The 17,546-nt window shown below is 43.5% G+C and overlaps 2 protein-coding genes across 2 annotated transcripts in view; both read right to left on the bottom strand.

Moving 5' to 3' along the window:
- The window catches only part of NEBL (nebulette), a 157,146-nt gene extending 156,912 nt beyond the window's left edge, over nt 1-234 (bottom strand). Inside the window, exon 1 of the mRNA XM_071215503.1 lies at nt 44-234. The gene's annotated coding sequence lies outside the window, so the exon portion shown is untranslated. The remainder of the gene's footprint in view (nt 1-43) is intronic.
- The window catches only part of LOC139439058 (LIM zinc-binding domain-containing Nebulette-like), a 205,838-nt gene continuing 188,434 nt past the window's right edge, over nt 143-17,546 (bottom strand). The window contains exon 4 of the mRNA XM_071215504.1: nt 143-3,415. Within this exon, the coding sequence (XP_071071605.1) occupies nt 3,005-3,415 (411 nt within the window). The 3' untranslated portion in view covers nt 143-3,004. The remainder of the gene's footprint in view (nt 3,416-17,546) is intronic.

The following is a 17,546-nucleotide window of genomic DNA, read 5'->3' as shown; positions in this document are numbered from 1 at the left end:
GGCTATCCCGGGGACTGGGAAAGGGGTTTCAAAGGACACCTACTTCCTCAAACAGCATCTGTGTTTCATCTTTTAGAGGAAATAAAGGAAGCATGCAGACGCACTAGGTGGTTTCTGCCATCTCCCAGTGTGGGCCCTGGAGTCTGGAAGTGGCAAGCAAAGGAGAGGGCTGGCGATGTGGGAACCTGCAGGACAGAGCGCCCTGGCTCCCAGCCCCTGGGCGGGCAGTGCCCGTCACGCTGCATTCTGACCACGCCTGAAGCAGGACCTTGCAATCTGACCGTGAACATCGACTAAGTGGTCTGGCTGGACTTCCTGGCTTCCAATCCAAGCTGTCCCAAGTCCACTACTCAGTTGGTTCCCAAGTCCAGGCTCAACCTCATAAGCAACTGGTCAAATTCCATATGGATACGGAGATAGCAAATAAACACATGAAAATATCTGGAATTTTAGAAGTCCTTTTTTCTTTACTTTAGAAACCAGATTCTCTTCCTTTCCAACCATTCGGCAAATTCCGAAACTCTGCCTCTTTTCTTGTTCTTCCCACGGCTAGAGTAAGCGGGTAACATAGCAGAAGAATTTTAAATTGCAGGATTTCGTAACTCTCCCGTGCTCGATTCGTTGTCATTACAGACACTGAAAGCAGCGGCCGGGGCTTACCCATTCTAACCCCTTTCATTACACACACCATTTGAAATTTACAGTTGTAGTTTATCCAACACCTCGGCAACATATGCAGACTGAGTGAGCATTTCCAAAACCATCTAAAACCCCAGACAAACGAATATGAGAGCGACTGAAAAAATTTCATAATACTGACAGACAGGAGCAATCAAAAATGCCCATCCATCCATAACTTATTCCCCCAAACACCAGGGAGTTGTCATTAAAGCCACTGCTTTATGTCTTTATACTTTCTTTAGCCCAAATGGGATTATAGGCAGCTTATAAAGATCCACGTACTATTCAAGGATAAAATAAGCCAAAAACAAATGAGAAAATGAAGCGTAAGTGAAAATGAAGATTGCAAACAAAGACCCCTAATTTTGTGAGCCCCCCTAGATGTGCCCGTGTTAAACCTGGGGCCACACACTCAAGGCCCCTCAACAGTTGTCAGGGTAAGTCAGCTCCGCCCCCCACCTCCAGCAGGGGGACCCCGCACCTCCAGTGTGGATATTTCCACACCTTCTTCCTCTCAAAACAGGTGCCACCCAGGCAGCTGTCAAAAACAGCTGTCCAGATTTGGCCAATCTATGTCAGTATCTGGTTTATTTGAAAGTAACACAGAAGGGTGGGCTTGACAGAGTACCACCTTTGCACTCAACCCAAGTTTCTCAGACAAAAAGATCACTGAATAATATGGAAAGCCCCACGACTTACCAGAAAATGTTCATGAGTTGCAGCTTTATTAACGAATAAGAATCCATGAGACCCCAGGACATTTACCAGCCTCCCCCCTTCGGGAGTGGGTCCCCAACGCAGTACTGTAGAATGTATGCTTCCACCACTACCCAAACATGAGTACGCATCATCACAGCTAAATGAACTACTTCTAAGACTGGGGTGGTTGCTACCAGCCTGACACTTCAAAGTGGTTTTAAAAAGGTGCTGCCAAAATTATATGTCTAAATTAAATGCCATCTAAATGGCATTCTGTAAATACTGCTATATACATACGACAAATATAGATGAATACATACCTGGGTCATAGGGGTTTTTTGCATAATTAAGAATGGATCTGCAAACGACATCTGGTATTGAATAAAATGAACATTCCTGCTAATGATAAAGGTTGATGAAATGATCAGTTCTTTTCTTATTATGTATGAACGTTGACTGAATTTCAATATTAAACAAATGCTTACCTTTGAAATGAATGCAGTCCTTAGACTTGCTGGCACATGGATTTCTTCAGTAGAAATATTTAGTTCTTTTTTGAAATAAACTTCGGTGACAGTTGAAGACAGACGATATAATTTTGTGTTTGTTTTTGAAAAAAGAAAATTCTCCAAAGATAATACAAAGAAAGAAATGCTACTGGATATAACTGCCGATGGACTATACCTGTTACAGCATGTCGTGCTTCAAAGCAGAAACAAGTTTTTGATTTAAGGAAAGACTGAGGAGGAGGAAGAGGAGGGAGGGAGCTCCAGTATTAGGGCTGAAGGCTGTTGGGAGGCAGAGGAAAGCAAAAACCTCAGAAGTCAACCCTTCTCTTCCAAGGACAAAGTCCTTGCTATCATAAATTGTTCATTTAAAGAGCATAGATGGGGAAACCTTAGAAAATGTGGCAAAGAACACCTGCTCCCCAGATAAAATTTTAAAGCTGTTTTTGAACGGTGGGCAAATAAATTTCTTGCCCAAATGATGTACCATAATTCTATCTACAAACTGTTGTTTTTATATCTCTCCGGATGATTGCCAAATATCGGTGACTTTAAAAACCATCTACTAATAAAATACTTCTTGGAAATTAAATCTCTGTTCCTTAGATTATATAGATATACAGATGTTAATGCCTGTACCACACAAAATACATGCCTCAGAGAAAAATGGTATGCTTTTTCATGTTTGCTCAGACTTTTATATCATATACGCTTGTGATTTTAATTCATATTTCCTCTTGGCTGTGTTATTGAAGTACTTTTTTTCTGGGAAAAAAAGACATTTTGACATAATACTTTGGAAGAAACATAATTACAGGCATGGATTATGAAAATTAAGAAAATCGGTTTATCTATCTTTAATAAGTACCAAATTAACACCATTCGATCACTAACGTGTTCTGAACTTCTGCTAGTTTGATTTTCTTTTTCAAGAAAAAATGTATTACTGACAAGGTTGCACTTTCCAAATCCAAAGCAACTGCATCTATCAACATTCAAAAAGTAGATGTTGTACTTCATGTAAGCAAACTTGTAAAGTATTGACCTCTTATACACACATCACTTACAAATATAAACCGTAATACAGACACGTAAGCTTAGAGGCGCATACTGCGTGCTTATCCACAGCACACAAGTGACTGGCTTCTTAATTTAATCGTTTCCTTTCTGGAAAACGTCCAAGGCTGAGAGCCATTCAACACAGGACCACCAGACACTGAACCACCACTACTTTCAACAGCAAAGGCGACACATCGGCACGTACTTTTCACTCTCCTCCCCACGCCACGTGCTGGCTGCTGAGAGCCACGGTGGGGGCGGCGGGGGTGGGAGGGGGACACACGGCCCGCGAGCCTCACGGCGCCCACCCCAGCTCCCGCCTGGGGCAGGGGGTCCCGGCAGCAGGGAGGGGAGGCACCTACGTTGCTAATCTGCTCCTGGGTCCGCTTCAGCCTCTGCAGCTCCGGCGTGTCGGTGACGATGCTGAAACCCCTTCCTTTGCTCTCTTCAAAATCTCTTTTGTACTTGACCTGGTGAGAGAGGGGGACATAGAAGAAAGAAAAATAAACAGAGGGGTCGCACGCTCCCCGGGCCCGGCCCGAGGACGCCGGGAGACCTGGAGCAGCGCCTGCGAACGCAGCTCCACGCAGAAGGGAGTGCAGCTGGGGGTCTGGCGGTAAAGGGTGGCAACGACGATGACAGTGGTGATGACGACGACCACTCTATAGCGGTAAGGGCAGGATCGCAGGGCTCGAGAGCCACGCCTGCAGTTAGCAGCAAGCAGCGCTGATGACGGCCATCCTTGTCGCGTCCCTGCCGTGATTACCACCACCGAAGAAAACTCCTCTCCAATGCCAGGCTAGTCCGTCCCAAAGCCTCTTGGAGGCTGGGCTGCCCGATGGGGGCAGAAAACACGAAGGCAGCAGCAGCTAAACGTGTCCTTATAAAGCCGGCCTTCTATCTTGTGAGCAAAACATACAGGTGCGGCGGCGGACTTGGCCCAGTGGTTAGGGCGTCCGTCTACCACATGGGAGGTCCGCAGTTCAAACCCCGGGCCTCCTTGACCCATGTGGAGCTGACCCATGCGCAGTGCTGATGTGCACAAGGAGTGCCGTGCCACGCAGGGGTGTCCCCCGTGTAGGGGAGCCCCATGTGCAAGGAGTGCGCCCCATAAGGAGAGCCGCCCAGCGCGAAAGAAAGCACAGCCTGCCCAGGAATGGCACTGCACACACGGAGAGCTGACACAACAAGATGACGCAACAAAAAGAGACACAGATTCCCAGTGCCACTGACAACAACAGAAGCGCAAAAAGAAGACACAGAGAACAGACAACTGGGGCGGGGGGAAGAAGGGAGAGAAATAAATAAATCTTTAAAAAAAAAAAAAAAACAGGTGCGATGATGAGACGCTACCCTGCCGAATGCCAAGTGCCTAGATGCTCACGAAACCATCAAGAAGGGCCCACCTAGAGACAGAAGGCATCCGATCTGCTGCAACACCTAAGCTTTGTAGACATTTGCATACCCTTCTTTCCTAATTACAGCTTTGTCTCTGCACCTGCATTAGTCAGCCAAAGGGGTGCTGATGCAAAATACCAAAAATCTGTTGGCTTTTATAAAGTGTTTACTTGGGGAAGAAGCTTACAGTTACCAGGACGTAAAGCGTAAGTTACTTCCCTCACCAAGGTCTGTTGCCGCACATAAAAGCAGGATAACTGCCCATCTCGACGAGGCTTCAGGCTTCCTCCTCTTCCCAAGGCTCCCATGTCTTCCAAATCAGCCGTAGGCTGGAAGGAGTCTCCTCTCTCCCGGGCTCGTTTCTCTCCAGGCTCACAGCTGCTCTGCTCTCTCCACAAGGCCAGCGTAGGCTATCAGCTCTCTCCTCCCGGGGACCTCTGCCGTGTCTAGTGCAGCCTTTGCTCCTTCCTCACGTATCTGCTTCTCTGTGTGTTTACTTCCCAGGGCTCCAGCATTAAAACTCCAATCTCTCTCCTCTCTGAGTCGCTGCCCACCAAAGGGGTGGGGACTCAACGTCCCACTGACCTGGCCCAATCAAAGCCCTAATCACAACTCAATCCAGTAAAAATGAAACCTCTGAATCCAATACAAACTAATAAGCCCAGAGGATCATACCAACATACCAATTGGAGTTCACAAACATCCAATATCTATTTTTGGAATTCATAATATCAAACTGCTATGGTGCCCATCTCCTAGTAATAATGACAATAACTGCTAGGTAACAATGGAGAAATGTACATCGTTTGGGCTATTCTTATCTTTCAAAAGTCAAAATATCAAGAAATATGGAAGGCTATTTTTTGATGACCCACATATAATCCCCAGCTCACATTCACAACTACCAGTCTCAGATCTTCACTCAAATTCATCATCCACATCTAAGGTCACTAATTAAAATATGATCCTGTAAGTATAGATTCATGTATAAAGTTCTCTTAGCTGAGAACAGAATGACTGTTTTTGTTTAGTTGTACCTGAATTTAAATACTACTCCCTCGCCCTGACAAAATGGCAAGAGTTTCTTTTATCAGAAGCCCTTGAAAGAAAAACAAATCCCAGATTACACCAAATACGAAGCTCTGGATGCCTTCATCACTTCTAGCTGAAGGTTATCTAAATTTCATTTAAATTTATAAAAGTTGTAACACCCTTCCTTTAACTTTTTCCATAAAGAAAAGTTCAAACAAGTTGCACTATTTTTCTTCTGTAGAAAACAGAATGAGACTAGCCTTCTAGTTTTCAATCTCCCAGCACGCATGAAAGCAACATGCTGCCTGCTCAGTGTTTTATGCCAAGCTAAGCAGGGAAGCTGTTTAGCTTCATGCAAGGTAGGCCCCAGGGCACAAGCACAGCAAAAATCATAAAAGTAAGAAAAAGAGCGAGGCTGGAATAGCAACAAGCAGGAAGAGGGGACACAAAAACTGCAAGCCAGCTCCAACTTCACCAAAAGCATCTTGGGAGAAGACCCAACTGGATATGCTTTTGGCTGTTGGTTTGTTTTTCAATAGCAACTTCCCAAGAAAGTTGTGAAAAGAAACACCAGTAACTCCAGAATTGTAGGCTTTGAGCTGAGGACCTTCAGCTGTGGGTTTCACGTTCACAAGACACATAAGAATCATCTGGTTTTGGCTTGCCAGGAGTCTGGCTAAGCGAAGAGTACCAAAGAGGGAACAGCCATCGCTGCCAGCCCTTTGCTCAGGTTTCAAAGATGATTACAACCTTCTGAAAACCAACCCTCACGTGCTCTCGGCACCAACTCGGGCCCCGTCCTCGCGGTCCAGCCCCATTCCACTGGGAGGGGGAGCCTTGGTGCCCTCTCTCTTCCCTTCTCCCACCCTCGGCTGACCCTGAAGTTCAGCCTCACACGCCCACCCCAGCCCTCCCAAAGTGACCACTGCACCCCAGGGCCCAGTCAAGGGTCTGGGGAGGGACACAACGCAATCTGTGTCCATGAGCCTCAGCTCTGGGACTCTGGCAGGGGCTCTCAGGAAGGAATTCTGAAAGCAGCATGAGAAGAGTGATTCATCACCTACAAGGGATCCTCAGTAAGACTAAAAGCTGATTTCTCATCAGAAACCATGGAGGTGAGAACGCAGTGATATGATATATGTAAGGTACTGGAAGATAAAAACTGCCAGCCAAAAATTCTTTATGTGGCAAAACAGTCCTTAAAAAACAGGGGAGACTTTAAAATATTCACAGATAAACAGAAACGGAGAGAGTTTGTCAACAAAAGACCTGTCCTACAAGAATTGCTAAAGGGAGTTTCACAGGTTAAAAGGAAAAGACAAGCAAGAGTAGCTTGAAGTAGTGTGACAAAATGTCAGTAAGTATAACTAGAAGTATAAACACAAAAGCCAATAGTACTGCATCCTCAATATACAATACATATCCTGATGATGGACACACAATGTATAAACAGGTAATGTGGGACAAAATCAACAGAAAGAGGAGAAACAGGGATATGGGTGCAAAGGACATGTATGCTACTAAAACTATTCCAGTATCTTTTCAAATTAGAAGGTTATATATGCAGGTTATGTAATATAACCCCCAGGGTAACCATAAAGAAAGTATTTTAAAAATATAAAGAGGGAAGCGGATTTGGCTCAACTGATAGAGCATCTGTCTCCCATATGGGAGGTCCAGGGTTCAAAAACCCAGGGCCTCCTGACCCGTGTGGTGAGCTGGCCCATGTGCAGTGCTGATGCACGCCAGGAGTGCCGTGCCATGCAGGGGTGTCCCCCACATAGGGGAGCCCCACATGCAAGGAGTGTGCCCTGCAAGGAAAGCTGCCCCATGCAAAACAGCTCAGCATGCCCAGGAGTGCTACCATGCACACGGAGAGCTGATGCAGCAAGATGACACAACAAAAAAGGGATGCAGTTTCCCGTGCCGCTGACAAGAATGTAAGTGGACACAGAAGAACACACAGTGAATGGACACAGAGAGCAGACAATGGGGGGGGGGGTGGAGAAGGGGAGAGAAATGAAAAATAAATATCTTTAAAAATATATAAATATAAAAATATAAAGAAACAAATGAGAAAGGGATCAGTGAGATACATCACAAAAGATCAACTATAAAGGAGGTTGCAATAAAGGAAAAGAGGAAAAAATAAAAGATATCATACACAAAACCAAAGGACAAATGGCTGAATCAAGTACTGCCTTTACAGTAATAACATTGAATGTTAATGGATTAAACTCACTAATCAAAAGGCACAGATTGTCAGAATGGATAAAAAAGCAAGATCCAACCATATGTTGTTTATAAGCTATACTAACATTGGACAAAATAGACTAAGTCAAAAGCTGTTATAAAAGACAAAGAAGGACATATCATTAATAAAATGCGCAACACACCAAGAAGAAATAGCAATCGGAAATATTTATGCACCTAACCATGGTGCCCCTAAATATATGAGGCAAACACTGGCCAACTGAAGGGAGAAATAGACATCTCTACAGTAAGAGATGGATACTTTAATGTACCTCCTCACTAGACAGACCATCTAGACAGATGATCAATAAGGAAACAGAGAATTTGAATAATATGAAAAATGAACTAGATCTGGCAGACATATACAGAACACTGCATACCAAAACATAAGATATACATTCTTCTCAAGTACACATGGTTCATTCATCCAGGATAGATGACCTGTTGGGTCAATAAATTTAAAAAGACGAATTATACAAAGCATCTTCTCTGACCATAACAGAAGGAAACTGGAAATCAATAACAGGCAGAGAATTGGATAACCCACAAATACATGGAAGTTAAATAAAACAAGCTATAAATAGGTCAAAGAAGAAATTACAAGGAAAATGAGTAAATATCTTGAAGAATGAAAATGAGATCACAATATATCAGAATTTATGGGATGCAGTGAAACAGTTCTGAGAGGGAAATTTATAACACTAAACACTTACATTAAAAAAGAAGAAAGCACTAAAATCAAAGACCTAACTGCACACCTAGAGGAACTAGAAAAAGACGAGCAAATTAAACCCAAAGCAAGTAGAAGGAAATAAAGAATAGAACAGAAATAAATGAAATTGAGATTAAAAAGCAATAAACAGTAGATACAGAGACCCACAGGTTTTATGGTCATGGCAGATGGAGTGCACTGCCATGTCAGTTGGCCCTTCTTTGGAGTTGGTGTTTCTGTGTGATGGAGCTGGACTCAGATGTGATCTCTTTTCACAAGCCTTTCCTGTTACTTTACCAGAATTGTAGTTGATGCTGGGGTTTAAGATATACCCAGGGGATCTGAATCTCTGGACTGACCATATGATAGCCAGGCCCTGAGCCTCAATAGACTTCATCTCCTACACTCTGGTTTATTGGACTTACCCCACTCAGCTAATATGGAGTTGAAGAAGGTCAACCACCACACCATGGAGCCAAGAGTGCCTACAACTGAAAGCAGGAGGATTGCATCTGGCATCCATGTGGAATCTAAGCCCCCTCTTGACACAGATGTGGAATGGACACAATCAAGCCACGGTCCACAGGATGGAGGAATAGAATATGGATTAGAGTGGACTTACTGATCATCTATTCATGAACTATTGTGGTTAGTAATCGAAGAAAACATGGCATTGGTGTGGAAAAAGTGGCCATGTTGGCTGCTGGGTATGGGGAATGGGAGGAAGAGATGAGATGTGGAGGCGTTTTCGGGATTTGGAGTTGTCCTGGGTGGTGCTGCAGGGACAATTACCAGACACTGTAGGTCCTCCCATGGCCCACTGGAGGGAATGTGGGAGAGTGTGGGCTATGATGTGGACCACTGACCATGAGGTGCAGTGATGCTCAGAGATGTATTCACCAAATGCAATGAATGTGTCATGATGATGGAGGAGAATGTTGCTATGGGGCGAGCAGTGGGGTGAGGGGGGTGGGGGGTACATGGGGACCTCATATTTTTTGAATGTAATATTTTAAAAATGAATTTAAAAATTTTTAAAAAACGCACTTGGGGAAAAAAAAAAAGCAATAAAGAACACTAACAAAACCAAAAGTAAATTCTTGAAAACATCAATAAAATTGGCAACCCCTTAGCTAGAATGACATAGAAAAAAAAAGAAGATATACGTAAGTAAAATTATGAGAGGGGGTACATTACTACTGACTCCACAGAATAAAAAGATCATAAGAGGACACTATGAACAACTGTATGCCAACAAATTAGACAACCTCAATGAAACTGACAAATGTCTAGAAACACACAATCTACACTGACCCAAGAAGAAATAGAAGATCTCGACAGACCAATTACAAATAAGAAGAGTGAATTAGTCATCAAAAATTTCCCAAAAAAAAGAAAAGCCCAGGACCAGATGGCTTCACAGGTGAATTCTACAAATCATTTCAAGAATTAACACAAATCCTACTCAAACTCTTCCAAAATTTGAATAGGGGAAACACTACCTAACTCATTCTATGAGGCCAACATCACCCAATACCAAAGCCAGATAAAGTTACCACAAGAAAAGAAAATTGCAGAGCAATTTCTCTTATGAATATAGATGCAAAAATCCTCAATAAAATACTCAAATCAAACCCAACAACACATGAAAAGAACTATACACCATAATCAAGTTGGTTTTATCCCAGGTATGCAAGAGTGGTTCAACAAAAGAAACTCAATTAATGTAACACACCAGATAAATAAAGCAGAGGGGGAAAACCACCTGATGATCTCAATTGATGCAGAAAAGGCATCTGACAAAAATCAGGCATCTTTTCTTGATAAAACCACTTAGAAAAATAGGAGTAGAAGGAAACTTCTTCAACATTATAAAAGGCATATATGAAGAATCCAGTTTGCATCATACTCAGTGGTGTAAGGATGAAAGCTGTCTATCTACACTCAGGAATCAGACAAGGATGCCCAGTCACCCCTGTTAATCAATATTTTTCTAGAAGTTCTAGCCAGCGTGGTTAGATAAGGAAAAGAAATAAAATGCATACAAATTGGAAAAGAAGAAGTGAAACTTTCACTATTTGAGGATGACATGATCCTATATATATTTATAAAATCTCCCCAAACTACACAAAGCACCTGGAGCTAATAAATGGATTCAGCAAAGTGGCAGGGCACAAGAGCAAGACACAAACTGCAGCTGTGTTTTTATAGACTAGTAATGAGCAATCTGAGGAAGAAATTAAGAAAAAAATTCCATTTACAACAACTAAAATAATCACATACCTAGGAATAAATTTAAGCAAGGATGCAAAGGACTAATACAAAGAAAACTACAAAAAAGCAATTAAATAGGATCTCAATAAATGGAAGGACATTCCATGCTCATGAACTGGAAGAATAAATATGGTTAGGATGTCAATTCTACCCAAAATAATTTACTTTTTCAATGCAATCCCAATCAAAATTCCAACAGCCTATTTTGCAGACATGGAAAAGTCAATTATCAAATTTACTTGGAAAGGCAAGGGGCCCCAAATAGCCAAAAACATCTTGAAAAAGAAAAACAAAGTTGGAGGATTCACCCTTTCTGACTTTAAAGCATATTTCCAAAGTTACAGTGGTCGAAACAGCAGGGTACTGGGACAAGGATAGATATATAGACCAATGGAATTGAACTGAGAGGTCAGAAACAGACCCTCACATCTACAGACAATTGATTTTTGGAAAGGCTACCAAGTGTACTCAAACAGAAAAGAATAGCTTCTTCCACGAATGGTGCTGGGAGAACAGGATATCCATGTGCAAAAGAATGAAGGACCTCTGTCTCACACAATCTACAAAATTTAACTCAAAATGCACCAAATACCTAACCATAAAAATCGGGACTATAAAACTCTGGAAGAAAATGTAGAACAGCTTCTTCAGGATGCTTCAGTAGGCAATGGTTTCTTAGACTTTACACTCAAAGCACAAGCAATGAAAAACAAAAAGTAGATATATGGGAGCTCAAAATTTAAAACTTTTGTGCCTCAAAGGAATTTATCACAAAAGTGAAAAGACAACCTACTCAATGGCAGAAAACATTTGAAAACTACCTATCTGATAAGGGCTTAATATTCAAAATACATAAAGAAATCCTACAGCTCACTAATAAAAAAACAAGCAACCCTATTAAAATATAGACAAAAGACTTGAAGAGATATTTCTCCAAAGAGGATATACAATGGTTAAAAAGCTCATGAAATGATGCTCACTGTCACTAGCCATCAGGGAAACACAAATAAAAACCACAATGAGATACCATTACACACCCACTAGAAGAGCTACTATTTAAAAACAAACAGACAAACAGGAAATTACAAGAGTTGAAGAGGATGAGGAGAAACAGGAACACTCATTCATTGCTGATGCAATGTAAAATGATGCAACAACCGCTGTGGAAGACAGTTTGGTGATTCCTCAGAAAGCTAAGTACTAAATTACCATATGACCAAGCAATCCCTCTACTAGTCTATACCAAAGAATTGAAAGCAGGGACTAGAACAGACATTCGCATACCAACTGTTCATCCACAGATGAATGGATAAATAAAAGTGGGATATACATACGTGGGCTTATTATTCAGCTGTAGAAAGGAAGCTCTGGTGCATGCAACATGACAGACCCTGAAGACATTAGGCTGAGACACAAAAGATAAACAGTATATTATCTGTCAAGAAATAATTAGAATAAACAAACTCACAGAGTTAGAACATGGCATATAGATTACCAGGGACAGTGGTGGTGTAGGGAAAGGAAAGGGGAGTTAAGGCTTTATTTGTATAAAATTTCTATTTGGGTTGATTGTAAAGGTTTAGAAATGGATGGTGGTCATGATAGCACAATATTGTGAGTGTAACTAACAGCACTGGGGAAGTGGATGTGGCTCAACCAAATGGGCTCCTGTCCACCATACAGGAGGTCCAGGGTTCGATGCCCAGGGCCTCCTGGTGAGGGCAGGCTGGCCCAAGCGGTGAGCTGGCCCACGTGGAGTGCTGGCCCACGAGGGAAGGCAACCCCACACAGGAGAGCCACCCTGCATGGGAATGCCGCCTCATGCAGGAAAAGCCACCCCACGCAGGAATGCCGGCCCACACAGAGAGCTGGCGCAGGAAGATGACGCAACAAGAGACACAGAGGAGAGAAAATGAGAAGACGCAGCAGAACTGGGAGCTGAGATGGCGCAAGAGAGGCATCGCCTCTCTCCCACTCTGGAAGGTCTCAGGGTCGGTTCCTGGAGTCACCTAATGAGAAGACAAGCGGACACAGAAGAACACACAGCAAATGGACACAGAGAGCACACAACGGGGGGAGCAGGGGGATGAGAAATTAAAAAAAAAAAAAATTAACAGCACTGCATTATGTATGCAAATGTGGTTAAAAGGGGTAGCTAAGTCATAAATGTTGCTGGAATAAAAACTGAAAGATAAAAGATATGACTATACAACACGGTGAACCCTGTTGTAAATGATGGACTATACTTAAAAGGACAAGAATAAGAATGTTCTTTCATGAATTACAACAAACGTACCACACTAATACAAGATGTTACTAATAGGGTGGTATATGGGGAAAATACACCCTAACGTACACAATGGGCAATAGTTAATAGTACAATTTTAACATTCTTTCATCAGCTGTTAACGAAGGTACCCCACTAAGGCAGGGTTAACAATGGGGGTGTATATAGGAAGGTTGTATTTTTTCATGTTTTTCTGTGATTCTACAACTTGTATAATTTTAAAAATTAATAGAAAATAGTGCTGGAAACAACCAGTAATCAAGGGTGTGTGTTCAGACAGCGCAGTGTTATCCAGGAGAGGACTAGGTGAACCGAGCCCCAGGGATCCACACAATGGATCTCAGAAACAGCATACTGAGGGGCAAAAAGGAAGGACCCCAGACCCCCACGGGGCGGGCAAGGGCTCGGCGAGCACAGAGTTGGGGGCCACGCGGCTCTCAGGAGGACGGACGCCCGGCTGCTCTGTCCCTGCCTTGGAGGGGGGGCTCTCACAGCATCTCTGCTACCAGCTCCGAAACAGCCTCTTTCCTACTTATCCAATATTTCACATCAAAACATTCTCCAAGAAAGCAGGAGATGGGGACACTGAGGCACCCGGAGGATAAGAGAAAAGCAGCGTCACCGGGAATTCCACGGGCACTTTCAGGCTGCTCAAGGCAAGACGCGGGTTCTGCAGGGCGGCGGGCAAGCCCGTCCCGGGTCCGTCCGTTCAGGGCTAAGCAGCCCCTCTGGTCTTCATCTGAGCAAAGCACCTTAACTTCATCGGCAAACACCGACTTGAGGCAAAAAGGAGAAGCTGAAATCAGAGAGTAAGAAAGGAGGGCTGCAAAAAACACTTGGAACACGGATTAGCGAGGGTTAGCACAGAGAGGAGGGCCCTGGGCGGTGGAGCGGGCAGCCGGCGGGTCCAGCGGGCAGGCAGCCACAGGGAGCACGTCACCCAGCCCGGGGGCTCCTCCCCAGGACGGCACAGAGGCTGCTGCTCACGAGCCGAGGCGCCCTGCTCGGCATCTCACACCTGGAAAGTTCCACGTAATACCACGACACCAGCGACCTGGAGCACGACCCCTCCAGACGTGATGGCCACGGCCCACTCTTCAAGGGGAGACTGTGAGGGTCGCGCCACTCGTCACCTCCATGCAAAGCTCTTAGTGTGCGCTGTACGACTGGAGGCGCGATTGCGCAGCACCTGCGCTTTTCAGGAGATCCCAGGGCACCGGGGGACTGCAGGCCAGGTGCTTCTGACTCACCGCACTCTGCTGTACGCTGAGAACAGAGTAAAAGCTCGAGAACTATTTCATGATGGATTACTATCCAGAGTTTTGTATTTTTAAGGTCTAAATTACAGAAAATTGGCTTAACCCACAATGCTAGATGGGAATTAAATAACTACAAAGGAAGATCTGATTACGGGCTCTAATTTAGAAGGTCAAGTTAATTTCAACATATGTTAAGTCGAAGAAATGAACGCAAAAGCAGATTTGCTTTCTTATAAATTAATCTCATAATTAGTAAATGTATGGTTAATTAAATGAAATTAAAATTCTAATGACCATTTTAAGCATAATTAAAAAGCATTAAGATAATTTTCATAGATTTCTAAGCCTTCAATGAGCCTTCTCCAGCCTCTGCAAAAGTCCCTGACAGTCACAGACACGTTGGTTTTCCGTCCACCTTTACCACTCAGCTTCATCAGATGGGGGTGCTTTGACTTAAAAACAAAACACTGAAGCGATGTTCTATTCTAAACAAATACTCCAAGTATAGAATAAAGCGTGTTTTAATCAATTCCTCAATATGCCGAGATGGCTAAAAACCACCCCCACAGCACGGGAGTGGTCAGCGGCCGAGGGGCCAGCGTTGGCCAGGCCGCCTGAGCCCCGGCTGCAGCTCTTACAGTGACCTCGGGCAGGTGGCCTCATCTGGCTCAGCCTGTTTTCTCCTGAACAAAACCAGCATGACCTCAGCACACCACTGTGAGAACTGAGATGGTGGTGGTAACAGATGGCACCTGGGAGTGCCCATGCCCTGGGCAGCACGCTGGGGCTTTCTACATGGCATGGCGCAGGATGGGGAGCCTGCAGGTGCATCCTACCATGCAGGGGACAGCACGCTGCCAGCCGGAGCTCCTGCAGCCATTTTTAGATCACAGTGGACTTATGTGTATATATTATCTTTTACTCCCCAAATACACCCTAGCAGGCACTCCTTTCGAACCCTGTTTTGCAGATGAAGGAGGGGAGCTTGAGGAGGTGGCCTGGCTGGCGAGGGGCAGAAGTCTTTCTGGTGTCCACCCGCCTGGGCCCTCCCCTAACATTGTCGTCCAAGTCGCTTTGCAATAAAAATACACCAAAGTGAGAAAGCCAGCTGAACACAAGACAGATATGGACAATTTTCCATGAAGAAGCGGAGCTGAAAGCAGAGGCGACTGAGTATTTCTTAGTAGAGGATGCCAGAAGATGCACCTCATTTAAAATTTTTAGCTAATTCATTATCGGTAATTGAATTTGTGGTGCCACAAAAAGGACAAAAACGATCACCCAAAGTAAAGTTTAATACAACCTACACTCTTCATTAAAATATCCATTTTCAGGTATTTCTGTAAATGTCTTCTGAAGGACACGATCGTCCAAATTTTCTATTAGTAAGAAACAGGATAGGGGGAAAAAAAGGGTGATTGGTCAAAATTGTATCATCGGTGGAAATATTGATACCAAGCAATAATTATATCTACTATCACACAGAAAATCAGGGTCTGAAATATCTATACATAAATTCATATTCCCCCCAAGAATTTCACAAATAGGAAAATGTAACAAATTAACCAAATTCTACCTACAAGTTATAAATAACTCAGAGGAGTAAAGTAATTATTCAGTGATGACAGAGGTTAACTTTTTCAGGAAATTTAAGTATCAGCCAATTAACTATTCATGTAATTAAAAAGGCAAAAATCAATGACTCCTCTCTAACATCTGACATAGTATTGAAGAAGATTCTTAGAGCCAGACAAGTGCCAGTATATGTTATCATGTCCTTTCTTTTAAAAAAAATAGCATTTAAGAATGACAATTAATGAACTTTGACTTCTGGACACGTTCTCGTCACGACACAGCTTGTCTTGTCTCTTAACATGATTATGACTTTTAAATATAAACAGCCCTATTCACACACCAGGTAGAGTATTACGGAAATTATTGTGAACCAGAAGATGCCATGCAAGGTTAAACAAGGGTCAGAATAATAAATGGCAACAGGGAGTACTCCTGCATGCATGTTGTGAATTATAAAGAGTTAGGAAATGGGCTAATTCAGAAAAGAAAAGGCACTACCAGCCACGGTGAAGAAAACATTAAGGACAAAAGCAAGACGTAAGCGAACGTAAGCTGGGCAGAACACACACAAACGTCGTGGAAGTGAACAGCTTCCTTCCTCACAGCGTCGCAGCCGAGGAGGGGACGAATGACTTTTCCCACACTCGCCTGCTCCTAACAGACTGAGGGCGCTGTCAAAATCGTCCCTAAGAGCCCAAGCCCCCTCAAGCCGCGTCGCCCGTCAGGTTAAAACCGGCTGGGTGCTGAGAGGACGGGCTTCTACTTCTACAAAACAGGAAAAAAGATCACAATGAACTCTGGAATACAGCCAACACGAGAAAGAACGAATGCAACAGAAAAAGAAATACAACTGCGTCACACTTAATGGGCAGACAAATGACACTGAAATCACTTCATAATCATTAATTCCCACACCCACCCCCGGAAAAATTCATGGATCTCAGCAAATCTTTTCTTTTTCTTACTATTTTTTTCTTTACTAGAGAAGTTGTGGGTTTGCAGAACAATCTCAGCAAGTCATCTTAATCAAGTAACTTAAGAGAGTATTTCCTTAATATAGAACTTTATTTAAAACATAAATATAGAAATGGTTACAGGTTATTAACATTTCTATGCTATAATTAGAAACTGAATACAACTAGAAAACAGGTCTTTGGAACTAGACATAGCAGTTTGAACTTTCTCCTGTGAAGAAGCACGGCTTCTTAGCTAAGAGTAAGAGCTTAACACTGACTACAGGAGTCAATTATAAAAAAAGCCGGTGTGTCGGCTCCCCGCTACGTGATACCAGCCACGATTTACTCAGGACCTCTGAGGCTTCAGGTGCTGTGCAAGGCACACCCAGACTATCTGCCTAACCTTCAAAACCACTCTGTGAAAAAGCTATTTTATAGCTTTTCACAAACAGAAATGCAGTGGAAACCTGCTGCTTGGCCCACCTAGCACCCCTGGTCCTAGTAAAGCGCCACCCCTTCTAGGCTTTCTCCAGGAGCTCCACATCCATCTCCTTCCTTCGTATCTGTAGACGGACCCAGCAAAAGCCATTCAGCCTAAGCCAGTCCAGTCAAGAGGTCTGAAGACTTCAGAAATTGGGACTCAAAGTATAGATCGAGTCTGAACCCCTAAGAAATAAACTCTGGCCCTCCTGACAGCTGTACGCAATCCCCATGAGCCCAGAGAAGAGGCAGCTGATCTACAGAAACAAGAGTTCAGCAGTACTGGAGCCCCGATCCCCACTGCTCCAGAAGGCCAGGCACCTTCCCACCCTTAGAACTTGAACCCCAATAACCTCAAAATGAATGATTATTTGT

The sequence above is a fragment of the Dasypus novemcinctus genome, chromosome 5 (assembly GCF_030445035.2).
Source record: "Dasypus novemcinctus isolate mDasNov1 chromosome 5, mDasNov1.1.hap2, whole genome shotgun sequence".
Taxonomy (NCBI): Eukaryota; Metazoa; Chordata; class Mammalia; order Cingulata; family Dasypodidae; genus Dasypus; species Dasypus novemcinctus.
The sequence above is the reverse complement of the archived record's forward strand: the minus strand, read 5'-3'. Positions and strand labels throughout refer to the sequence as shown.